Source organism: Alligator mississippiensis, chromosome 1 (genome assembly GCF_030867095.1).
Source record: "Alligator mississippiensis isolate rAllMis1 chromosome 1, rAllMis1, whole genome shotgun sequence".
Lineage (NCBI taxonomy): Eukaryota > Metazoa > Chordata > Crocodylia > Alligatoridae > Alligator > Alligator mississippiensis.
The window spans coordinates 423938046-423964032 of NC_081824.1; the positions used below are offsets into that span (position 1 = coordinate 423938046).

Below are 25987 nucleotides of genomic sequence, written 5' to 3' on the forward strand. Positions count from 1 at the left end.
TTTGCTGGAGATGCATCGATCGATGCATACCAGAGTATCATTTGCCCTACTGGCTACAGCATCACACTGCTGGCTCATATTCATACTGTGATCTGTTATTACCCCCAGGTCCCTTTCATTCGTGGTGCTAGTCAGTTTGGTGCTGCCAAGCCTGTAGGTGTGTTGGGGGTTGCCTGTCCCGAGGTGGAGCATTTTACATTTCTCAGTGTTGAACTTCATCAGGTTCTGATCTGCCCAACTTGCTAGCCTGTCTAGGTCTGCCTGTAACTGTAGTCTATCTTCAAACATGACCACGCTTCCCTGTAACTTGGTGTCGTCCACAAACTTGGCCAGTGAGCTCTTCACCCCCGCATCCAAATCATTAATAAAGATGTTGAAAAGTACTGGACTGGGTTATTCCCGTTCCCTCCATCCTTCTGCAGAGGGGACAGCAGGCACCTATTCTGCCACAGGGATCCAGTCTCCCCTCTACCCTGGCTACCAGTAGGGGTAGAGGGGAAACTAACCCCGCTTCCTGTCCCCCTCTGCCTCAGGGGCCATGGTGCCCAGTGCCACAGCAGGAGTGGGGAGCAAACAGCAGCCCCCTGCTGGTGGGACAGAGAGGGGGGAATTAAACCCCTCCCTGTCCAGTTCAGTCTGGACTGGCCATGCCCTCCTCCTCACAGCTTCCCTGCAGCTGAGGGTGCTCTCTAGCGCCCCCGGCCCCTGGCCTGAGCAACTGCAGGCATGTTCCTGCATGTCTGTTTTGTTACAAGCCAGTTCACTCTCTGCAGGTTAAGCTAACTTGCAAAGGTTGAACCAATTCAGGCTCCAACTTTTTGAATGTCTGTCCCTAGCCCTGGTGATTCTTTGCTGTGACTCCTCTCCTGGGGTTAGGCATCTAAGCCACGTGTCCTTTCTCACAGGAAAAGAGAGAGAGATTCCCTCACCTTTTTTTAGGCTGTAGCACTATGGTTAGAGGGAGAAAAAGCAACAGACTGATTGAATAGTGTTATGGTTAGGGTAATTTACATGAAAAGTAAGGGCTGGAGTCAATTCCAACAACAACTCCAAAAAGTAATTGTTTATACGAAGTAGAACAAGCTCTAACAAAAAGTATTGAAGGGCTTACCTCTGAATACTCAACAGCCTGGTTATTCAAGCACTCTTCCAGAGAATAGGAAGGAGGCCTGGCTACAACCCCCCATCTACCATAGGTCTTAAACTGAACTATGTAACAGGACATACACATCAGGCAGATGGACACATGTTGCACTTGTGCTCTGAGAGTAAAGGGCTACAAACAAATGATTGTTGTCATTGTCAGTGAACTGAAAGGATCTTTACTTGTCATTTGTATTATTTTTACAACAGTAATTTAAAAAGTACTTATTTTATTGTAGTATCAGTGGTAGCACAGTATCCTTCAAAAGCTTTAAAGTCTATTAAAATCATGCTTTGTCAGCTTTATTTATTCCTCACTTGCAAACTATAAACCTGGCTCCAGTAGTAAGTATACAACAGGATACAAAATCGTTCCAGGGCAGTTCATCTTTGAACACCTTATTATCAAAATTTAATGAAAAGTGTACATTGTGGTATAGTAAAATATATACAACTCAATCTGGGCTTGTATTTTGTTTTATTTATAATAGGTTGTACTATAATTTTATAGGTTCATTGTTTGTTTTCCTTGCATTAATGTTGAAATCCTTATGAAAGAATAGAGTAATTTGAAAAAATATAATAGAATTTAATGAGGATAAATCATTAGGGTTCTATCAAAAAGTATTCATGTAATATCATTCTATGGAAATGACTCTAAAACATAAATAATTTTATAGAGATTTACATCCTTTGTATAGTATTTTAAAACATCCTTTAAATATAATTTAAAGAAGAATCTGCCATAGAATCCTGTTGAGCATATTGCAATTGAAAAAGTCTGTTAAATGTATCGTTCTTTATTAAATTGTATTGGATTTCTGCTTAAGGGAACCACAGTCTAGAGCCATCTTGTCCATGGGGGATTATTCAGAACAGAGGATGGTTTAGTGTGCTCCCCTTGGACTTGGGAAATAAAGGGTTGGTTCCTTGTTCTCTTATGCTCCCGTTGCATTTGGGCATGCCACTTAGGACCTGGTCCAAGAAAGGACTTATATGCCTAAAATAGAACTTAGATGATCTTTAGGGGCAGATTCTTATTTCACTTTATGCACTCAAATAGCAATTAACTGGCTGGGTAACTGCCATTTTTGCCACTTAAGCATACTTTGATATCCTTCTCCATGTGCAGTATGGATGCATGAGTACTGAGTTGGCATACTTTTGGAGCTTGCCACCTGGACAGCTGCAAGAGGAAGTTGTGAGGCCAGGAAGAAAAAAAACAGACTAGAGATGTTTAGGAGATGGATGCTGCTGTAGAAAATAGCAAGCTCTGGCCTCTGATCTGGAACCTTGTTCCCAGTGAGGCAAATACTTTCACGCTGTTCTCTGTTCACTTTATCCAGTGAATTTTAAATGCAAAGTGCAATTCCTCAGCTTCAAAAGGAGTGCTGGGACAGGGGGCTTGTTAATTAGAGCAATACAGTGGAAAGCTAGAGTGAAGGGAAGCTTAGAACTTGTGTCTCTTGCCTTTTGGGCAAGCACCACTAGCTGTTTAGCTGTGGGGAGATCAGTTTTGTCTTTTTTTTTTTTTTTTTTTTTTTTTTTTTGCAGGCCAGTTTTTGGACATCTGGTTATGTATGTGTATACAGAGCTACATACCAGAATGCAGCCTACTGCACATGTCCAGTAGCTATGTGGACACTTGCATGTACATACTGCATGTAGAATAGGATCACACACTGTGTAGGTACCAAAAACAGTAGTTATGCAGCTAGAAGACTGTCATTGGGACATGCAATAGGATTCTACCCTAGGTACCCAAGTCCAAAGTCATGATTCAAGAAACCCCTACACTGCAACCACCAAACCCTGGAAGACACCTCTGTTTGGTCCTAATGTTCTATAGACATTAGGAGTGCCTATAGACATGCTCGCTCATGTTGTAATTAGAACACATTGGAGCAGACTCAGTTAATCAAGTCTGCTCCATGTTCTAATTAGAAAGCTCCAACATAACCTCACCATCACATGTATGAAGCCTCCGCATTTCAAAATGGCTGTGGGGGCGTTTTATCTAAACCTCATCAAATGAGCTTTAGATAAAGCATCCCATGGCCATTTTGAAATGCGCAGGGGCTTAATACATATGATGATGATCCATTTTAATTTGAGCGGCTGCCCAGGTACCACTCTAATTAAAACGTTCCACCCCACCCCATAGCACATATATAGGCTTCTGAGCATATGTAGAACTGCCCTGGCCTCAACACCTAGTTTCCTAGGTTCCACCTAAGCCTCCCTAAAATTCAGCATTGCACCTAAATCCTCTGAGGGACCCAATCCTAAAACACACGGTGTGCAAAATGCACTCATGTCTGATTAATCAAAAACTTGGTTGGTGGGAATTCAGAGCCTCATTTTTCTCCTTCCAGCTGTAGGTTAGGCTGGGATGTGGGGAGAAGTGCCCTCTCTACTTCTTCTGTTGAATCTGTGTCACTATGCAATCAAAAATGCAAAATTAATACTGCCAGGAAGAGCACGTATAAGAGGCAACATGCCTTAACTAATGGTGACAACATTCAGCTGGGAAGGGGAGTCCTAGGTTCCCATCCCTGCTCCCAGAATTACTTCTTTTCTCATCCACTGTGTCTACTGTAAAGTGCAAAAATGTGTATAAACAGTGATTGAAGCTAGGTAGTGGTGGAAACACTAGTGCATAGGCAACTGCTGAGTGCCAACTGATAGAAACACAGGAGCCTGGGGGATTAGTCAGTAACTGGGCAGTAGTTTTGAGAAAGTTGTCATAATTAAATGGAAGACATATGACTGAATAACTTCAAGGGTCCAAGCCAAGTTCTCAAAGGGATTGAATACAACGGTTCTGTGGCTTGCTTACATACTTTTGAAAATCCCTCTGGGAGTCTTCATGTACCTAAATACCTTTGAAAACCTGTCCCTTAGTGTCCCGTGTATAAAACAGGCATTATAATATGCAAGGGAGCTGTGTTGACAAATGCATATAGACTGTGAAGCACTGAGATACAAAAACGGAAGCTCTATAAATATCTCGGACAGCTATGAGGGCTTCATTTCAAACCAGTATCAGTGGCTGCTTATTAACCAGCTGGAGACTTCACTGTGGGACAAATTACAGTGCTCTGATCCTTTCCCAGCCAAAGAGCTGAGAGACCAGGAACAAGAATCAAGAATGTGTTTAAAGCATGACATTGCACTGAACTTTTCCAGCTTGAGAGACTTGTGTATTTTGATTAAATTACTATTCTGTTTCTAAGTTTTGTATGCTACATTGAGGCCTGTTCTTCTTACAAAACCTGCATGTAACTTCCAAAGGGATTATCTCACATTTATTCACAGAAAAATAGATTCACTTTAAACATGATTCATCATTTTAATTATAGCTAAAAAATGCATGTTAAATTCATTACATTTAAATCAAAGACAGTATAAAGGATACAATGTGTTAATGTTAAAAATATTTTATGAAAATAACAAATATGAGAGCATTAATCTGTGTGTGGTGGCAAACGCATTGATTCAGCCCACTGAAGAATAAAGATTATCATGAATAAAAATGTGAAATTAATATACAGTAGTGGAGAAGGTGATTACATATTCCTGAACTCTGTACATGAAGTTAGAGATGCATCTTGACATGTATTAGTGTTTTTAATTAAGTTAAATCATTAATTGTTATTTACCAATTTTATTTATTCTCTATCTGGTGGAAAAGGCAGTTGTGTGGAAAGCAGCTTCCGAAAAGAGATATGGGTAAAGAGCGAAGGGGCAATCAGCCCATAACCATATGCATGCTTTCATTTATCCATCCCCCACCCTCTTCCCAGATCAGTAGGATTAGTATTCTCAGTATTTATATATTAATATTTTAAGGAATAGATAGTCTAAGAACATTTTAAGGTATTTGTACTTACTATATACCCACATAGTAAATATCATTTTAAAGCATATAGGCTAGGGACACAAAGTCCATATAAACCAGTATAAGTGATCAGAAGCTAGTTCAAATCTGTAACACAACAGTGCACATAAACCACTTTCAAAGTGGCCAAAGCCAGTTTAAGATAAACCTGTAGGGATATAGTATCAGACTTCACTGATTCAGTTTAAATCAGTTCAGTGAACTTCTGTCCCAGATCCCCTCCAGATTCAAGTTAACTATAGTCCCCCAGCATCTCAGGATATTTGCACCTCACCCATAAACTCTGCCCCCCCCCCCTCCAAGCAGGGAGGCATGCTCTAGTGCCCTGCAGCTTCTGGCCTGGGCCACTGTAGGCATGTGGCTGCCTTTCGGGAATCAAAAGTAAATGACTATTCATTTGCTTATCAGTTCAATCTATGCACTTTAGATTAACTTGTAAAGATTGAACCATTTCAGCCTCTGGCTTTTTGTATATCTGTACTTAGCCATAGAGTTTAGATTTGCACAAAGTTAAAAAAAAGTGAGATAGTCTGAAAAAAACCACAAGAAATGTTTTAAATGCAGTCATAGAAAAAGCATTATGTGATACAATGTATGCCATCTACAGGAGCTACACATTTCTCAGAGTTACACGCAGTTAATGAAGTACAATACATGACATTTAAAGGTGCAGCCCAAGAGCTGGGATTGTTTGATGACGATACAAAATAGAAACACATCTCAGATGAAGCATCATCATTTCAGATGCCCTCTCAGCTCATGCAGCTGTTTGCAAACGTGAGTGCATTTGAAGAACAAACAGAACGTAGGCAATTTTAGGAGCAATTTAAGTACAGTTTCTGTGAAGATTTAATAAGAACAACTAACAAGAAAGAGGCAGAAATGCTGGTTTTAGCAGAGATCATTGAAATGTTGAGCCTGAACTACGTTGAGCCTGTAAAGCTGAATCTATACCACGTCAGATAGTTTACTAATTTTACTAGAGAATTAAATCACAGTAAAGTGAAAACATGGCTGGCCAGCAGTTGTATACCATAGCCAATGAGGAACAGAAAGTAATAATGGGGAGCTTGTACACATGACACAATTACCATGTACATGTGACAAAAATGTCACTTTGTGTGGCTTAATGGTGTCATGCTGTATACATGCAGGGGTTTGCGGGATTTTAAATGAGTTTGCATAGTTGCAAACTAAACTACAGACTGATATAGTTTAGTTTACAATGGTGTATTGCAACTATTAGTCAGCTCGCCCCCCAGGCATGGGAGAGATGAGCAGGTTCTGCAGAAAAAAAGGAAAAGGTACCTGCTGAAGGCAGAAGTAGTGAGGGGCCCGATACTTTTTTTTCTTCACTGGAGCCTGCCTGCCTCTTCAGCAGGTGGGAGCTGAGCTGCTGGTGGGCCAAGCAACCCCTGAGCTGCAGGGGCCCCAGTCCTTCCCTCCGCAGCAGTGGCACCCCCTGGCAGCACCCCTAGTGGGCTGGGTGCTGCCCCAGCTCAGGGTCGGGGAAGACTTGAATTGGGCCAGGTGATGCCTCTGAGCTGGGGCAGCACCCAGCCTTTTAGCAGCCCACTTGGGCAGCCCCAGGAGGCATGGAGGAAAAGAGCAAGGCCCTCCACAGCTTAGGGGCCACTTGGTCCGCTAGCAGCTCGCCCACTGACCATGGGAAAAAAAACCCAAAAGCATTGGACCCTTCGCTATAACAGTGATGGAAACACCTAAATTGACATGGTAAGTTTCAATTAAAAGCCCAGTGTTTCAATTTAGGGGACATAAAATGCAACCTTAAGGACTAAACTCCCATCACGTGTACAAGTGCCCATAGACACCATTGTCGAAGCTCTGTTTAATCCATTGAAGTAGGTCCCAAAGCATTTTTCATAGATGGACTTGATAGATGCAGGCTTTCAAATGTCTACTCCATCTGCTCCATTGACAGGGAGTGTATATTGCGCTGCTGTTGCATGGAGCGGTAGTGCTACAATGTTCCTTAAAGAAGAGAAAACTGTGCATAATCAATTTTAGCTTTCATTGAATTTCCACTTCAAGTACCAAAGTTCAAAATGTAGAGTCAAATGTTATTTGTCGATGTAAATATGTCATCCATGACATATTTGATGACCCATATTTTCATGTAAACTCAATGTAAATACACACCTATAATTGAGAGCTGTCTTAAGACATCAGTACTGTAGAGACATTTTAAAATATTGAATCCAGCAGTGGCTGAAACAGATGAACTTGCCTATGAATGGAGATTGCACTTGATCTTATCAGAGCACCATAAAACCATGTTTCAAAAGATGGAAACTTGAGTGGTTTTATGGTAGTGACTTTTCAGAGGAAGCCATTCATTGCAGTTCAGATTCTGCATTCTTTGCCCCAAAAACGAATACTGCAATATTATAAATGATGACATAATTGCTAGAACTATTGGAGGAGAAAGACTATGCTTTACATGTAGATGGTGTAGATAATGAACATGGTAATGAGAATATCCAATATCCAACCAAGTTTCCCAACAGTTTCTCACTAAGCTATTTGCCTCACCACAGGCTCACACACAAGGAGGGAACTATTGTGATTTTGGTACAAAATGTGAATCTGAAAATTATGTTAATCAGCATCACAACACTTATTGTAAGAAGACTTTATGATGATCCTAGAGACATATAACATACTCTTTTGCCAAGATTCACATTTTATTAGTCAGGCACAGCTCTGCCTTTTAAGATATACAATGCAATTTCTTATCAGAGTAGCTTTTGCAATGACTATCAACACAAGCCAGGGGCAAATAGAGTAGGCATTTACCTACCACAGTGCTAAGAGTGAAATTATTTGACAATGTGAAAATGCAAATTATTCAGACAAATGAGCAATGATCATTGCCAAAATCGGAAGGTGTTTACTGGAACAATGTGATATTCTGCAAAACCCTCCAGTGAAGTTCATAATTTTAATACGCCTCTTCAAGATCACATGCTGTTGATCTCACCTTCGTGACTTGCAAAAAATTGATCCGCTTATGTTTGTTTAAATTATGTGTTTAAACATCCTTTTAAGCCTACTCCAAGTTAAGCCAGTGAATTCAAAAGGTAAATGGACTATGTCAATATATTTTAACCCAGTTTTGTGCTAGGTTTCTCTGGAAATTTTTGGAAGCAAATTACTTTAAATCTTTCAATCAGCTGTATGGTGAGGTTGAAAAGAGTTTAAAAAAAAAAAACCAACAAAAAAACAACAACAAAAAAACCCTGCTACAACTGGGTCAAACTTGTATCCAGAACTGGCATGTTCTTTTTCACTAAAGATTTCAAAGTTTTTTACACAAACTTTACACAAATTTGACACAGAATTTGGCTGAAGATAAACAGTAAAATCAACAATAAGCCAAATGTTAAAAGAAAAACTGTAATGGAGAAAAGAAGAGGAGAAGTTGCAAGAACAAATTAAACGAGCTTGAGTTGATCAATGGTGTGATGTATTTGATCATGTGTTACAACCTGAAGCATCTTTTAGCTTTAAGAGCTCGCAGTTGGCAAAGAAATTTGGTATAAAGAGTTATTCAAGAAAGATGTGTAAAGCAAATTTCTGGCCATGTTTCTAAGGAAACACCCACACCCATATCCCATACCTTTAGTTTGTCTTGGAAATATAATTTAGCCTTTGTGATATGCAAAGTGTATTTTTCAACTGCAGATTTTTGGGACCCTCTTTTTTCTTTCTAGCTTTGATCTTCACTGATAGCCTGTCTGCCTTTGGAATATAATACAGCTGCAGCCAGGTTCTCACACCTGCAGTAGGCAGTAGCATAGCTGGATGTATAACAGAGCTGGACCAAAGCTGCAAAACATTTTTAACGAATTAATTTTGGCTCTGTGCTCACCCTTTCTCAAAGGAGCTTTCACTAACTTTCTAACAAATGGTGTGAGTGAGCGTGTTATTGCAAGTTCTAACAAGTGAAGGGGACTAACGCCTTTAAAACAAATATTAATGAACAGAGCATGTTAGTTCCACTACCTGAAGGTTTTTTATGAAAATGCTCTGCCTGAAGCATTAAACTCATCCACTAGAGAACAGATCTTGAACCATGGGCTGGATTGTGACTAGGCCCATCCAGGGGAGTAAGAACTTCCTCTTCCATCCCTGCATCTGACTTCTTAGTGTAGCTCCAGATAAGCATTTCTATAGATCAGATTTTGAATATATGCAGTAGTCATGAAGGAACTAGAAACTGAAAACTACATGCAGACATGTTTCTTCCATTTTTTTTGAATAATGGATGCTTTTAAGATAATTGTAATCTGCTTGTGGACAATTTGCAAACAAAACGAAAAGTGGAATTCACTGTATTTGTTATTCTTTGCCATCAATTACCCATCACTTTCTGAGACCGTGTGGCCTTTACTTGGGCCACATGAAAATACCTTGGTAGGCCAAAATATTAACAAAAAAAATCAAAAACCACACTGAAATCAGAGAAGCACATGGTGGGAGGGGAGGGGAGGGTCACTAGCCATAGTCTTCTCCATCACCTGCCACCTCTGTTAGTTGTTCTTCCCGGGCAAACAAAACTTGACTATGCAGCTGTAGTGTTGTAAAATATATTTTGAAAGAGGATCAATTCATTTGTTTCATGAGTCTGCATTTAATAAAAAAGAGAAGCACCCAGTCTTGTCTTTTTTCTAGACATTTAATGAAAATATTCTGTTGCACTGGAACATAATAAAGATGTGATTTCAGCACACAGATATTTAGTAGTAAGAGCCATGCTTTCATTCCTTTGTGCAGTGCTCAGAACTCAATGTACTCTAAAACTTTTCTTTTGGCTATGACATGAGCTAATGTCAAAGTAAATGAAGATCTGGCAGTGAATCCATTTCATCACTGCTGATGCTCATGGTCATTGCAGGCCTGTTACTAGCTATCTGATCATCTTTTGGAAATTGTGCTTTTAATGACCCAGGCTTATATCTTCTAACAAAATTATTGGTATGATTGAATATTCAGAGGAGCAGAAAAAAGTGTCTTCGTCTTATATAGTATGGTACAACAAGAGGCTTCCAGTTTTCTCAAGCAGACTGTCCAGTGAGCTTCAGTAGGCCAAATGCATCAGGGTTGTAACTGTTGATTTGATTTGCATAACACCAGGGAAAACCTGTCTCGGTGTATCTACTGAGCTTTGTGCTTAGTACAAAACCAATTTACCCTGATTTGAGCATTCATACAGAATTTTCAGAAGAGACACTAAGTCTGATTTTTCTCCTTCCAGTCCAACTAATTGTGCTGTGTTTAATCACCATTGCTGTATGGGGAAGATTTTTTTGGCTGCAAAATCTGAATATGGCAAAACCCTCTGGGTTTTTCCCTTAGGTTGGATGATAGTGTACGTGGCTATCGATTTTCTTAGGCATAAACGTACCTTATACTTTAGGGAACATGCATCCATGTAATGAAGCATAGCAGATAGTCATGCATAATTTGGCTCTTATCTTATGTATTACTGTTTGTGAGACAGCAGTGGGAATAAAGACATGCTTGATTGTAGGTACAGGATCATTTTTTCTGTATAGAAACTGATGTTGGCCCTAAATTTTACCTTCATTTTTATTATTTAATTTCTGTTAATTATTGCTATGTAGCACTTATCTAGGGTTGCTCTTTCACCCTTACGCAAGTGAGCAATGTTCTGCTGCCTACCAACCATTCCCCCCTATCTCCATCCTGAAAAGTTTGTAGAGTGTACCATCATACCTATCAGATGATCATAGGGTCAGGAGGATCAGACTTGGGTTCTGAACTTGCTGTTGTCCCTGGTACATCTCCATTTGGCTTTTTGACAGCAGGTCTTCCTGGAGGTATTCTCACAGATTCACTCTAGGCTGATCAATTCCCACTTTATCTCTACACACGCCTCCATAAGGAGCCCAATGCAGAGACAGGAAATTATGCCATAGGCCTGGCTTGAGCAAACCTCCCATATGTGATGGTCATTTCTAATGTTGACATAAGGGTGACAATCCATCCTACTGCATATGATATCTCCAAAAAGTGGTACAAATTCCACTATTCCTGTGAGACAGGTGGGCTTGTTTCATAGCCACCTGTTTAACTGATGCCCCATAATGGTCTTGTTGAATGATGACTTAGTACTGTCAACATCTATTATTAAGTCTCATTATTTACATGTATTTAAAATAATTTCTGATGCAAAATAGCAAAACATGTATAGGATGAACCTGTTTTCCTTTCTGTTGCTTTTCAGAAATTGAAGCAAAGGAAACGTGTGACTGGTTACGAGCTGCTGGATTTCCACAATATGCTCATCTCTATGAAGGTATGTTGTTGTGGATATTTCTATTGTTATGACTCCTAAAGTGTCCCATGCATTTCATTACGCACTCCAAGCCTGCACAGCTTACAAGCTATAGTGTTGTCAGTTCACATGATGGTATTGTGAACAATAGGAGCTGATTTTCTGAAAGTCTTCATTCCTGGAGTCACATGAGTACATAAACATCTCTAATTTCATTTCTAAAAAGTGAGTTTCTTGTCTTCATGTTATGGTGAAAAGTTTGATGCTGGGTGCATCTACACATGCAATTAATGCAATGCAATAAACTCCAGAACCATTTGAGCCAGAGTACACCCCTCCCAGGTGCACTGTTTACATATGCACCTGGGACAGCAGCAATTTGAGCCAGGATGGAGCACCCTGGGCTGGCAGTGGTCATGGGGAATCAGCCCCAGCCTCTGGGTGACAGCATCAGACAGCAGAGGGGCTGGCAGGAACTGTGGGTCTGGCCCATGGCTAGCTGGGCTGACTGGGCACAATTTGCACCTGGTGGTCACCATCTACACGTGTTTAATCAGACTCAATGCTATCTTACAGCAGAGTTAGTTAGTTTACTGCATCCTAATACCAGCAGATGGTGACACTTTTCTGTGGAGCTAATTAGTCAACTCTGCAGTAAAGCACACATCTAGATTCACCTACAGTGACCTCTGCAAGCCTCAGAGGTTCACAAACCAGATGAGTTAAAAGAGCCCCAAAAGCAATTTTAATAAATTCTTCATAAGTTTGAGGGCTGTCACTGCCAGTTCTTCCTCTGCTTGAATCTGTGAGGTGTCTGTCTAGGCGGGGATACTCACAGTCAAGGTTTCTATGTACATCCTGGTTTGGCACTGTGGAGACTTCAGCTTGAAGTTTTCTTCCAGTGACAGCCAGATGGGAGAGGGCCAGATGGGAATCTGGCTATCTGACTACTATTCCACGGTGCTCATCCATGTGGGCACCAGTGATACTGCCGGGGTGACCCTGAGCAGTTCAAAAGTGACTACAGGGCTCTGGGTGTAAGGATGAAGGGGACAGGGGCTCAGGTGGGGTTCTTCTTGATCCTTCCAGTCAAAAAGAAGGGCCTAGATGTGAGCGGATGCATCCTGCAGATCAATGCATAGCTGCGCACATGGTGTCACCAGCAGGGCTTTGGCTTCTTTGACCACAGGATGTTGTTCCAAGGAAAAGGATTGCTAGGAAGAGATGAGATCTTCCCAGATAGGCTCGCTAACCTAGGGAAGAAGGCATTAAATTCGGTTTGCCAGGGGTGGAGACCAGAGCCCTGAGGTAAGTGGGGAAGTTGGATGACCTGAAAGAAGCGCAAGCAGGAAGGGACAATAGGGGAGGCCTTCCCATTCTTCCTGAGAAAGTAGGGCAACTGGCTAGTTACCTAAGGTATTTGTATACAATTGCATGAAGCCTGGGAAACAAGCAGGAAGAATTGAAAGTCCTTGCATAGTCACGGAACTGAAATGTGACTGGAATAACAGAGACGTGGTGGGACAGCTTGCATGACTGGAGCACTGTCATGGATGGATATAAACTGTTCAGGAAGGACAGAAAGGGGAGAAGAGGAGGAGGAATTGTACTTTATGTAAAAGAGCTATAGAGCTCCAGGATGAAACTGCAGATAGGCCTGTTGAAAGTCCCTGGGTTAGGGTCAGAGGGAAGAGCAACAAAGGTAATGTCATGGTGGGTGTCTGCTATAGACCACCAGATGAGGAGGAAGTGGTGGGTGAGGCTTTCTTCAAACAGCTAGAAGAAGTTTTCTGATCATGGGCCCTGGTTCTCATGGGGGACTTCAGTCACCCTGACATCTGCTGGGAAGGCAATACAGCCATGTACAGACAATCTGGGAAGTTTTTGGAGAGCACTGGGGACAATTTTCTGGTGCAAGAGGCTATGTAGGAGCCATGCTCTTTTTGACCTGCTGCTCACAAACAGGGAAGAATTGGTGGGAAATGTAGTAGTGGATGGCAGCTTGGGCAGCAGTGATGACGAGATGATTGAGTTCAGGTTCCTGAGGAAAGAGAGGAAGGAGAGCAGCAGAGTAAGGAACATGGACTTCAGAAAAGCAGACTTCAACTCACTCAGGGAACTGATGGCAGGATCCCCTGGGAAGCCAGTTTGAGGAGTCTAGGAGAGTTGGTGGTACTTTAAAGAAGCCTTACTGAGAGCACAGGGACAATCTATCCTAAGGCACAGGAACACTAATAAGCATGACAGAAGACAGGCTGGGCTTAGCAGGGACTCTTCAGTAAGCTAAAACACAAAAAGAAAGCTTACAAGAAATGGAAACTTGGACAAATGACTAGGGAGTAGTATAAGAGTGTTGCTTGGGCATGCAGGGATGAAAGCAAGAAGTGCATTTGGAGTTACAATTAGCAAGGGACGTGAAGGGTAACAAGAAGAGTTTCTTCAAGCATGTCAATAACAAGAGGAAGATCAGGAAAAGTGTGGGTCTCTTACAGAATGGGGGAGGCAACATAGTGACAGATGATACAGAAAAGGATGAGGTACTCAATGCCTTTTTTACCTCAGTCTTCACAGACAAAGTCCGTTCCCAGACTACTGCATCTGGAAGCATAGTTTGGGGAAGGAGGTAAGCAGCCCACAGTGATGAAAGAACAGGTTAGGGACTATTTAGAAAACTGGACATATACAAGTCGCATGGGGATGGCTAGGATGCACCCAAGGCTGCAGCAGCTCAAATAGAAGTGGTGCAAATTTGAGCTGGGGCTTTTTACCTCGGCGCACATGCCCAGACATGCACTTTGGTGTGGGGCAAATTGTGACGCTTGGGGCAAAATAACCCTACCTGGCTCCTCCTGGATCTGCAGCCAGGGGGAGCTAGAGCCCGGGGCCAGCACCTTGTCCTGTCCCCAGCAGTAAAAAAAAGCTGCCCTCTCCTAGCCCCATCAGTACAAAAAGCTGTCCTGTCAAGTAGCTCAGGGCTACTCGCTCTTAGGAGTTTCTGGGCCCAGCCAGTGGTACCTGGGGACAGTACCCCTTGGGCCAGCTGAACTGCTGAAGCAGCCTGAGCATTTCCTGCACCCTTTACAGCAGTCTGGCACGGGGGCTGCTGCCTGGCTGTGACCTGCTGTGCACCTGCCAGACCCAGATGGGGACTGCACAGCCAATAGAGGCATCTGCCCCTCTGGGCCAGCTGCCAGTAGACTGTGGCTACAGGGTTGGCCTTTGTGCAGCACTACTGCCATGTGTGCCCCTGCCTGGCTATCTGGGCAGCTATCGCCCAGAAGATGTTCCAGGTGTGGTGGCCTGCTTTGAACTGTCAAATCATGACCTCCTGGCCCCAATTGCCTAGGAGGTCAGCCACTTCCAGCTGGGTCCCAGGTGCCAGCTCTGAGCAGGCAGGGTCCTGCCACTGGCCTCCCTAGCAGAAATTCTTGTGTTTGCTATTGGAAAACTGAAAAATCCCTGATAAAAAATCCCAAAGTCACTCTGTACAATACCCCGAAATCTATGCTCCTCCATGATTAAAACAAAAGACCACAAGAGACAGAGAGAGAAAGTCAGAGACAGAGACAGTGATCAGTTGGGCAATGTTTTATTGATATATCTACAGTGTTAAAGCAATTTGGAAGCCCACCAGTGTCTCTGTTGTCATAATAAAGTGAATTCTAAACACCTATATGCTTTGCTGCCCCCACAGGGGACACAGCCCTTCCAACAGGGGTTACAGCCCCCACAACAGGGGCAAATGGCCCATGCAGGGGCTACCACCTCTCCTGCAGGGCCCACATGCCCCAGCCCCACTTGCTCCCCCAGCCCCCCACTCCCAATTGCTGCCCCACCTGGCCCCATCCCCCACCGGCTCCCCCAGACCACCCCAATGGCTACCCCACCTGGCCTTATCCCCTGCTTGCACCCCCAGACCCCCAATGGCTGCTGCCCCCCACCCCAGCCTCTGGCACTTAAGAAAAAAAACCACCCTCTACTCACCTGGCAGAGCCACCCCATGCAGTGGGGGACAGCAGGGGGCAGTGAGGCCCAGACTGGGGCTGCTGCAGCTGTCACCTGCCCCATGCTGTGTGGTGGGGAGCCAGTAACCCTGACAGCAGCTGCTACTGCCAGTGAGTGCGGGGTGAGGGGTTGGGTTTTTTTAAATTGCTGGGATGCTGGAGCCCAGAGGGGCAGCGATTGTGGGGAATGCGGCCGGGTGGGGCGGGGCGGGGCGGGGCAGGTGGGGGATGGGCCTGGAGGGGCAAGGATTGGGGGGGCTCGGGGGGCTGAGGGGATGGGGCTGGGCAGGGCAGGGATCAGGGGGATTCGGGGGGCAGGAGGGGGTGGGGTTGGGTGGGGCAGTGATAGGGGCCTGGGGGAGCAGGCGAAGCCAGCAGGGTTCCCCCCATAGTCCCCTATACCCTCCTCCAGCCCCCCCATCCCCTACTTACTGGCACTGGAGCCCAGGTCCAACTCCTTGTGGCTGGCATGCTGCTTGCCCTGCACCAACAGGTAGCGTTCTTCAGCACCAGGGTGAGGGCCAGCCATAGAGATGCTCTGGCTGCTACCAGAGCATCTCTGTGGAGGACCCAGCCTCCCATTGCCACGGTCCAGGACCGTGCAATTTTGTTTTGTTTTGATTTTTTTGACCCCTGGATATCCAGGGGTCTCATTTTGCCCCTGTGCTGCAAATTTGCAGTGTGTAGGACATTTTCTCATTCCCAAACATGCCTCTTAAAGCTTTGAGACACTGCAGGACACACATGCGTGCCCATCTGGACACACCCACAGATGCCGAGGGAACTGGCTGATGTGATTGCAGACCTTCTGGCCATTATCTTTGAAAGATCATGGTGGTCAAAAGAGGTCCCAGACAACTGGAAATGGGCAAAAATAACGTCCATGTTTAAGAAAGAGAAGAAGGAAGATCCAGGGAACTACAAACCAGCGATCCTCACCTGAGCCCCTGGAAAAATCATGGAGCAGATTCTCAAGGAATCCATTTCTAAGGACCTGGAGGAGTAGAAGGTGATTAGAAACAGTCAGCTTGGATTCAACAAGGGCAAGTCATGCCTGATCAACCTGATTGCCTTCTATGATGACTGGCTCTGTGGATGCGGGGAGAGCGGTGGATGTGATCTACCTTGCCTTTAGCAAAGCTTTTGATATGGTCTCCCACAACATTCTTGCAACCAAGCTAAGAAAGTATAGGTTGGATGAATGGACTGTAAGATAGAAAATTGGCTAGATTATCAGGCTCAAAGGGTAGTAATCAATGGTTCAATGTCTAACTGGTATCAAGTGGAGTGCCCCACGCTTGATGCAGGGACTAGTTTTGTTCAGTGTTTCCATCAGTGATCTAGAAGATGGTTTGGAGTGCACCCTCAGCAAGTTCACAGATGACAGCAAGCTGGGGGGAGTAGTAGATCTGCTGGAGGGTAGGGCCGACTGGCTAAGCAGCAGCTCTGCAGAAAAGGACCAAGGGGTTACAGTAGACAAGAAGCTGAATATGAGCCAAGAGTGTGCCCTTGTTGATGAAGAAAGTTACTGGCATACTGGGCTGCGTTAGTAGGAGTGTTGCCAGCAGATCAAGGGACGTGATTCTTCCCCTGTATTCAGCACTAGTGGGGCCACACCTGGAGTACTGTATCCAGTTTTGGGCCCCCCCATTACAGAAACTATGTGGACAAAGTGGAGAGAGTGCAGTGGAGGGCAACAAATAGTTAGAGGGTTGGAGAACATGACTTCTGAAGAGAAGCTGAGGGAACTGGGCTTATTTAGTCTAGGGAAGAGAAGACTGAGAGGGGATTTAATAGCAGCCCTCAACTATCTGAAGGGTGGTCCAAAGAGGATGGAGTTAGACTGTTCTCTGTGGTGGCAGATGACAGAACAAACAGCAGTGGTCTGAAGTTGCAGTAAGGGAAGCTGGGGTTAGAGATTAGGAAAAACTTTGTCATGAGGAAGGTAGTGAAGCACTGGAACAGGTTACCCAGAGAGGTGGTAGAATTTCCATGCTTGGAGGTTTTTAAGGCCCAGCTAGTCAAAGTCTTGGCTGGGATAATCTAGTTAGCAGTGGTCCTGTTTTGAGCAGGGGATTGGACTAGATGACCTCCTGAGTCCCTTCCAACCCTAATTTTCTATTATTTTATTATTCTGTGATAGGTATTATGCCTTGAGGGGAACTCCTGAATCAGCTCCACTCCACACATCCAGAGACTTGGAATCGCCTTGTCTCCATCCCAGTGCCCACTTTTACTCAGTACTGGGGGCTCATGCCCTGGTTGCCCACCCTTAATTATGCTACTGACATTTAAATATAACCAGTGATTGGGGAGAAACAAGAGAGGAGTACCTGATGATGAAGGAAAAATGAGAAAGAGGAGGGAGGTTAGAAGTTTATTTTATCATGCTGATGAGAGATTGGGAAACTCAGCCAAGAAAGAAAATGGAAATGAAAACACAAAATAAGTGCAAAATGAGTTTCAAAATGCAGCCATTATGCAAAGCTGGTAGTGTCCAGAGCTTTCAGTATTTGTTCCACTCTCAGTAGAAGCCAAGATCAGCAACCAAGTAAAAGTAAAGGGATATTGAAACCCTGGCCCAAAAGCTGTTGGAGCTAGTGGAGCCCACAGGAAGAAGGGAAACTCTTTTCTCTGCCTGCCTCTCATGACTGAATCTGGAGTTGGCAGCAGAGGGGTGTAAGCCTTTTCTCCTCTTACCCAGTCTGTCTGAAGGTGAGAATGCTTAGCTCTGCTTCTGCATAGCACAGACTTCCCGGGGGCTGGGTTTAGCCTCTTTTCCGCACCTTGTTTTCTTCCAGATCAAAGTTGGGAGAATATTACTTTTTTACCTGAAGTTGAGGATGGGGAGGAATGTTCCCTTGGGCCCCTCCAGTTACTGGTCTGTGCTAGGCATCCACAATTCCTTTAAAGTCAAAATGAGCTGAGGGTGTTCAGCAGCTCTGAAAATCAGGTCATGTATATAGACATCTGAAAATGGACTCAGGCACTTGTTTTTAGTGTTTAAAAATGTTGGCCATAGTTTTGATATCAGTTTTGACTCCTGTGGGACATAAAGGACTTCAAAACAATCTGGAGCGTAACCACAATGCTGGAATCCATTCCACTGCTATATTGGAGCCCAGTAATTTGTCGAGGCATGTCACTTTTTATTATAAATGTAATCTCCCAGATTTCTAGCCTTGTTTTTAAATTTCCAGCTAATAGTTGGGGTGAATAGTACATTAAGCTCATTTCTTCTCATTTGTTACTTCAATCACCCTTTATCTGAACTCTCTGGTATTGTGAATTATGTTAAAAACAAAAAGTCAAAACAATCTTATTTCGTGGGAAAATCTGTCAAGCAAATATTTCCCTAACTCATAAGGGTTGGATTGGACAGCCTCACTTCTTATGTGAAAAATAGGAATGTTAAAGTTATTCTCAGCTCTCACTTTTTTCCTACCAGTGATCAGAAAGAAAAGCTTATAATTTAACATTTTATCAATACAAACTCAGATATGTTACCACCCCTTCTGTGCACAGATCTTTCAACTTCACTTTTAATATAATAAACATGAAATGATGATAAATGACTGGGTAAGACATGGACATTGCATTAGAAACAACCATGTGAAATAGGTCAGACTGAATTTCTGTTGACAAGACATTGCAGTATGTTTTTAACATAGGCTGTATGTTTCCTTTTGAATAACAAGCAGTTGCTTTAATGTTATGTCTCCCTTATAGATTCCCAGTTTCCTATTGACATTGCAGCTGTAAAGACGGACCATGATTTTCTTGATAAGGACCTTGTAGAACCTCTTTGCAGGTAAATAACATCTGATGCATCTTTCCTGATACCTTAACAATCATAATAGATGTGTTACTTTTAAAGAACTATTCCAGTGTTTGTTTGTCTTTGCAAATTGAATAGGTACAATTAACAGTTTTCAAAATATGATATATAATCTTGGACAGAAGATCCTAAAGGGGGGCCCAAATTTCTCACCAAAGAATCTCAAGATTTAAAAAAGACCTAAATCCATCATCACACCATCCAGTTAGTGGAAAGGAATTAGTGGCTTTTGGAAAGAACAAGGGGGAAAACCAACCAACCCAGTATAAAGTATGGATTCATGTGTGAACTACATATAGGTAACTCTTCTGTTAATCGGTGAAGGAGCAGAAGCCTTCTTTCCACAAAATGCAAAATCTTGCTTCTTCCTTGCAGGGATAGCTCCTATATTGTCATATTGCCATTGGCCCTTGCTTTGCTCTTGTTATTGTCATTGCTACCTGGATGAGGACCAACACTGTATAGCTATTTATTCCATGCTCAGGGACAATATACCACATGCAGTTTCACTCTGTTCCAGTGCAATCCTTAGGACACAGAGTGCACCAATTTTTTGATTATTCTGGAAAAGGTCTTTGGGTAGGCAAAGAGAACTGCAGTGTGAAGACACTGTTCCTCTTCTTTTTCCCCCATGGTCAGCTTGCTCTGCTCCCCTCCACATGCCCAAGTAACAAGACAACTTCTGGCACTAAGCAGGCAAGGTCCAGTACATAAAAAAGAAGCTTTCTCAGTGACAATATCAGATTAAGCAGACATAATCTAGTTGGATTTTTAGATCAAAACCTGTCCCTTCTTCCATGTCTGGGGCTAAAGATGTAAGAGAATTAAGTACAGCTCCACTGCTTATGGGACTGTATGCCTGGAGGGATTGATGAGCCCATACTGGGAAACTGCTTCAGAGAAGCCAGTGGAAAAGACCATTAAGTGCATCCTATAACCCAGCAGTTCTCAATCCTTTGGGGGCAGGAACCCCATTCCTGGTCTGAACCCATCTACAGTAGCTGAATTGGTGGGAGACAATGGGGGTACAGCCCTGTTTGTAAGTGCCACAACCCCAAATGGTCCCAAACATTAGTTGGGGAACCACTGCTATTTCCATTATTCTCAAGGGTTTGAGGGGAATGGAGTAGCTATAGACCAGTGGCACTGTTGTTCCATAGCCTGGCAGGAACCTTCTAGTCCCTGATGAACACTGCCTCCTCCCATTCACAAACATATTTATATCAGTCCCATAACTCCAATTCAATATGAAGAAAGTCATGCACTTTAATATAGTCTGAAGCTTTAATATAGTCTGCTTTAATATAGACTAATATCATCAAGTCTGGGAAGAAACAATGGTGGCACTAACGGACTCCACTCACAAAGTTCCACCCACATGAGACGACATTCTCAGTAAATGTGTAAACATTTGAAATATGATCATTCTGTTTTCTGAGCCCTGCTGAGTTCCTTGAGTATCGCTCTTCTCCGGGGGGCTTGAGATAAATGGGGTAATTCACTGCTTGTAGAGATGTTGTTCCAGGTTCTCTGTGGACTCATCAAAACACCTCTGCAGCAGTTGTACTTGGTTTACATTTCTGAAGATTTCTTCACAACAGAAGCAGTTAGGAACTTTGGATGCATCTTTATTGCCCAATTACAGTGCCCCATGGAACTGTAAAGAGACATGCAATGCTTGTTTCATGTGTCCTGCCTTCTGACCTGGAATTAGTGGAGCTAGCTTTTGTGTGGCATTGTGCATGAAGTAATGAAAGCGCTAATGAGAAGCTGAGCCTGTTGGTGAGCACATGCAGCTCCTGGCTCACTAGATACACTGGGTTTATTCCACAAATATCTCAGTGCAAAACTCCCTCTAAGAAGGAACTAGCATTGATATTTTTAATTGTTAAACTGATCTATTGGTGTCTTCCTCAAGGAAAGGTGATGGAGAGGTTGTTTTTTTCCCAGTGACCCATGCTGAGTGATTATGCCAAATGTCAAGATTGTAGTTCAGGAAGTACAACAAATCATGTCAGCCCACCAGTCGTTACAAATCAAATCAATATTTTCAAAATTGTGCAATGCATTACGAATCCCTAGAGTGTATCTGACTGCTGCAGGCCAGTTCCAGGCCCTCACAGTGTCTGTGGTGGCACTGATGTAAGATGCATGCTGGGTGTCACACAAGAGCCAGCTGGCCAAGACATCATATTATGAAATGGAAAACAAAAGACAAAAACCGTCAGCTGTTTATGTGGGTGCTGAATATCCTGCTTGGGCCCAGTTTCACATTCCTTGTGTATCCAGAACTCCCTCTAACTTCCAAAGAATGCATGACCAAGCCTTCAGACCAATTAGCAGGACATTCAGCACATACTGCTGAGCTAAATGTATTGGTTATTTTTTTTTAGTTTATCTTTAAAGCTGGAACGTCAGTCATGATTCAGACCGAGCAGGGTTTGAACTCTAAATCATCAGAGATCCAGCATAAACTTTTACCACATGACTTTAGGCTCTGGATTTCCCAGCTTTTTGCAGATTGAAGTCAGACCTTAAACTTACTTCAACATCTTTTGTCAGGTAATATCATATTTATAAAAAGAACATAAAAAAAAAAAACTTTTCATATGGTAGCTGCTAATAACTCCAGCCCCTGGCAGATGCTACTTTTATTGCATGATTAACACAATCACATGATAAGTTGTAACATGCCACACATTCAAGCAATTTATCATGCAATAAAAATGGCAAACTAGCTTCAAAGATTTTTCTTCTTAAATGCGGAACATATTTTTGGCCTGTTTCTATTGCTCCTTAATTTGAATGTGTAGCATGTTATATATCGAATGAGAAAGTATGGTTGGGTTCTTCAGCTTTCCAGGGTGTACTGTTCCCTCTCACAGCCTCCTCTGTGGGCAAACTGGGGCTGTGCTTGCAGCCTCACCTGCTGGACTGGGGCCCTGCCCAATTCCAGAGCACCAATGGGGCTACCCAAAGAGGAGACAGGGCATGCCCTCCATCCTGTCACCCCTGTAGGGATCCGGGGCTGGCAGCCCTGGGTGCTGCCCTGGGTTTCTGACTAGTTTTTGACCCCAGTTCTTTGGAAGTGGCTGGAGACATTCCCCCACAGCTCCAGCACCCTTGGCATCCCTGAGGTGGCTTGAGCTGGGCAGTTCTTTCCCCAAATCATTGCAAAGAACTGGGTTATCCTAGTTCTGTGCAAGGGGCAGGGGGCAGTCCTCTATGTCTAGAGTCATCGTGGGACAGGTTGAGCAGAGCTGGCTCTGTCCCCTGCCCCTTGCACATCCCCCGGTCACTCCAGTTCTGTGCAAGGGACAGGACACAGAAGTGGTGGTCAGTGGGACATGAGACATTCACTGCACAGCAGAAGTTGGCAGGGATGGAAGGGGTGACTTGGATCTACCCCTGGCAGTAGCTCTCCAGCTTCTCTAACTGGTGAACACTGGCAGGGCAAGCTCCAGTGCTGCTTTTATCCCCTTCACACTGCTGTCCTGTGGTGCACGGGCAAAGTCCCGGAGGACTGGAAAAGGGCCAATGTGGTCCCCATTTTCAAGAAGGGGAGGAAGGAGGACCTGGGCAACTATAGGCCAGTCAGTCTCACCTCTATCCTTGGCAAAATCTTTGAAAAAATTATCAAGGCTCACATTTGCGAGAGCCCGGCAGGACAAATTATGCTGAGGGGAAACCAGCATGGCTTCGTAGCAGGCAGATTGTGCCTGACCAATCTAGTCTCTTTTTATGACCAGGTTACGAAACGCCTAGACACAGGAGGAGGGGTGGATGTCGTATACTTAGACTTCAGGAAGGCCTTCGATACGGTATCCCACCCCATACTGGTGAACAAGTTAAGAGGCTGTGACTTGGATGATTACACAGGCTGGTGGGTGGCGAATTGGCTAGAGGGTCGCACCCAGAGAGTCATGGTGGATGGGTCAGTTTCGACCTGGAAGGGTGTGGACAGTGGGGTCCCGCAGGGCTCGGTCCTTGGACCGATACTCTTTAATGTCTTCATCAGCGACTTGGACGAGGGAGTGAAGTGTACTCTGTCCAAGTTTGCAGATGACACAAAGCTATGGGGAGAAGTGGACACGCCGGAGGGCAGGGAACAGCTGCAAGCAGACCTGGACAGGTTGGACAAGTGGGCAGAAAACAACAGAATGCAGTTCAACAAGGAGAAATGCAAAGTGCTGCACCTAGGGAGGAAAAATGTCCAGCACACCTACAACCTAGGGAATGACCTGCTGGGTGGCACGGAAGTGGAAAGGGATCTTGGAGTCCTAGTGGACTCCAAGATGAACATGAGTCGGCAGTGTGATGAAGCCATCAGAAAAGCCAGTGGCACTTCATCGTGCATCAGCAGAAGCATGACGAATAGATCCAAGGAGGTGATACTTCCCCTCTACCGGGCGCTGGTCAGACCGCAGTTGGAGTACTGCGTACAATTCTGGGCGCCGCACTTCAAGAGGGATGCAGATAACCTGGAGAGGGTCCAGAGAAGGGCCACTCGTATGGTTAAGGGCCTGCAGACCAAGCCCTACGAGGAGAGACTAGAGAACCTGGACCTTTTCAGCCTCCGCAAGAGAAGGTTGAGAGGCGACCTTGTGGCTGCCTATAAGTTCATCATGGGGGCACAGAAGGGAATTGGTGAGGTTTTATTCACCAAGGTGCCCCGGGGGGTTACAAGAAATAATGGCCACAAGCTAGCAGAGAGCAGATTTAGATTGGACATTAGGAGGAACTTCTTCACAGTTCGAGTGGCCAAGGTCTGGAACGGGCTCCCAAGGGAGGTGGTGCTTTCCCCTACCCTGGGGGTCTTCAAGAGGAGGTTAGATAAGCATCTAGCTGGGGTCATCTAGACCCAGCACTCTTTCCTGCCTATGCAGGGGGTCAGACTCGATGATCTATTGAGGTCCCTTCTGACCCTAACATCTATGAATCTATGAAAACATCAAGCCAGAAACATTTTCAATGAGTGACAAAAGTCCTCAGTTCCTGGCATGTGATGAAAATAATGTCTGCCAGGAGCATTCTATATTTAGAATGCCTAAGTAGTCCTATTATAAAAGAGTTTAGTGACTATTTCAGACCTTATTACACCTCTGTTATTTATAGCAGGTTGTGACAGGTACACAATCTGGGCCAACCTAAATACGGCCCGCACACCTGTTCCTGGGGGCAACCACCCGCCTACTCGCCTGCCATGCCTTGTTGTTAATTAATTAATTGATGTTAATTAGCGGGAGGCTGCCCTTTTCTTGCCCCGCTGCCAGGGGGCGCTATCTGTGGCTCCATTTCCTCCCCTACACTGCAGTCCACACCTCGCCGATGGAATAGATGTTCCTAATTATGCTCTTTTGTCCTCTCTGAGCCTCCTCAGTTACTCCGCCCCCTCTCTGGGGCTCCCCCAATAATGCCCCCTCCTCTGGAATTCACGGCAACTGCCCCCTCTCTGGGGCTCCCCGGTAGTGCTGCCCCCTCTCCGGGGCTCACCACGCCTGCACTGGGGCTTCTTAGTAGCTGCCCCCTTCTCTGGGCTTTTGCCCCCTCTCAGGGCACTCCTCAACACTGCTGTCCCTTCTCAGGGCCTTCTCTGTCAGGCCACCCTCTCTCGGGACCTTCTCTGTCAGGCCGCCCTCTCTGGGCTCAACACGCCCGCACTGGGCTTCTCAATAAGGCTGCCCCTCTCTGGGGCTCACCAGGCCCTCACTGGGGCCTCTCAGTAAATGCCCCCTCTCTGGGGATTCTCAACTGCCCTTCTCTAGGGCTGGGGTCTATGCACTCTGAACGCTGCACCTTCACTGGCACTGGGGTCCTCACACTCCTCTGTGAGTTCCCTATGAGGCCTCCTCCAACCCCTAATAGCCTCTCCCAAACCACCGGTTCTAACAACAACAAAACACAAGCCCTTTGGCTATAACAAAAACAGAAGCCAACCGACCCAAACAACATTCAGTCCTATCAGTGACCCTTTAACTCTCAGATGCAGCCCCTGCATCAGGTTTCCCCTCTCTCCCAGGGCAGAGAGCTCCTTCCTCTTTGGTAGCTGGCAGGGAACTGCCTCTACCCCCAGCCCCTAGGGTTTATAAGGGAGCCAAGCCCTGCCCCTTCTGGTCAGCTGACCTTCCCTGGTTGCCCAGGCAACCCACAGCTGGGCTCCTTATTTCCTGCTAGGGCTTCCTCCCTATCAGTTTTCCCCCTCTTTGGGAGCAGGGCACCTCAGTGCTCTGTGACACAGGTCTTTGAAATGCAGAAGGGGAAAACCCCTTGCATTAGAGAAGTACCTTTTATTTGATTTCATGAGATGATACTTAGATTTTATTGAGAGATTAATGGCAGAAAATCACCATTTTCCCTCTCCTTAGTAGTCCTTGTTAGCTTACCATAGCTTACCATAATATTGATTGAACATGAATATTTCATGACTTGACCACAGAGAGTGGTGGTGGATGGGTCATTTTCAACCTGGAGGAATGTGGGCAGCAGGGTCCCCCAGGGCTTGGTCCTCGGACCCACGCTGTTCAACATCTTCATCAGTGACTTGGACGAGGGGGCAAAAAGCACCCTATTCAAATTTGCTGATGACACTAAGATTTGGGGGGGATGTGGGCACGCTAGAACAGAGGAATAGGCTGCAATTGGACCTAGACAGGTTACAGGGGTGGGCAGATGAGAACAGGATGGGTTTCAGCACTGACAAGTGCAAAGTGATGCACCTGGGGAGGAAGAACCAGCAGCATACCTACAGGCTGGGGAACTCCCTTCTTGTCAGTGCAGAG

At 44.6% G+C, this 25987-nt stretch overlaps 1 protein-coding gene across 6 annotated transcripts in view; it reads left to right on the forward strand.

Moving 5' to 3' along the window:
• STARD13 (StAR related lipid transfer domain containing 13) overlaps nucleotides 1–25987 on the forward strand; it is a 514731-nt gene that overhangs the window by 440076 nt on the left and 48668 nt on the right. For all 6 annotated transcript variants that reach the window (XR_009456449.1, XM_019498243.2, XM_059717011.1 and 3 more), the window contains 2 exons: nucleotides 11316–11387; nucleotides 19100–19181. Coding sequence is in view for 5 of the 6 variants with exons in the window: in XM_019498243.2 (XP_019353788.1) it covers nucleotides 11316–11387; nucleotides 19100–19181 (154 nt within the window). In the remaining variant the exon portion in view is untranslated. The remainder of the gene's footprint in view (nucleotides 1–11315; nucleotides 11388–19099; nucleotides 19182–25987) is intronic.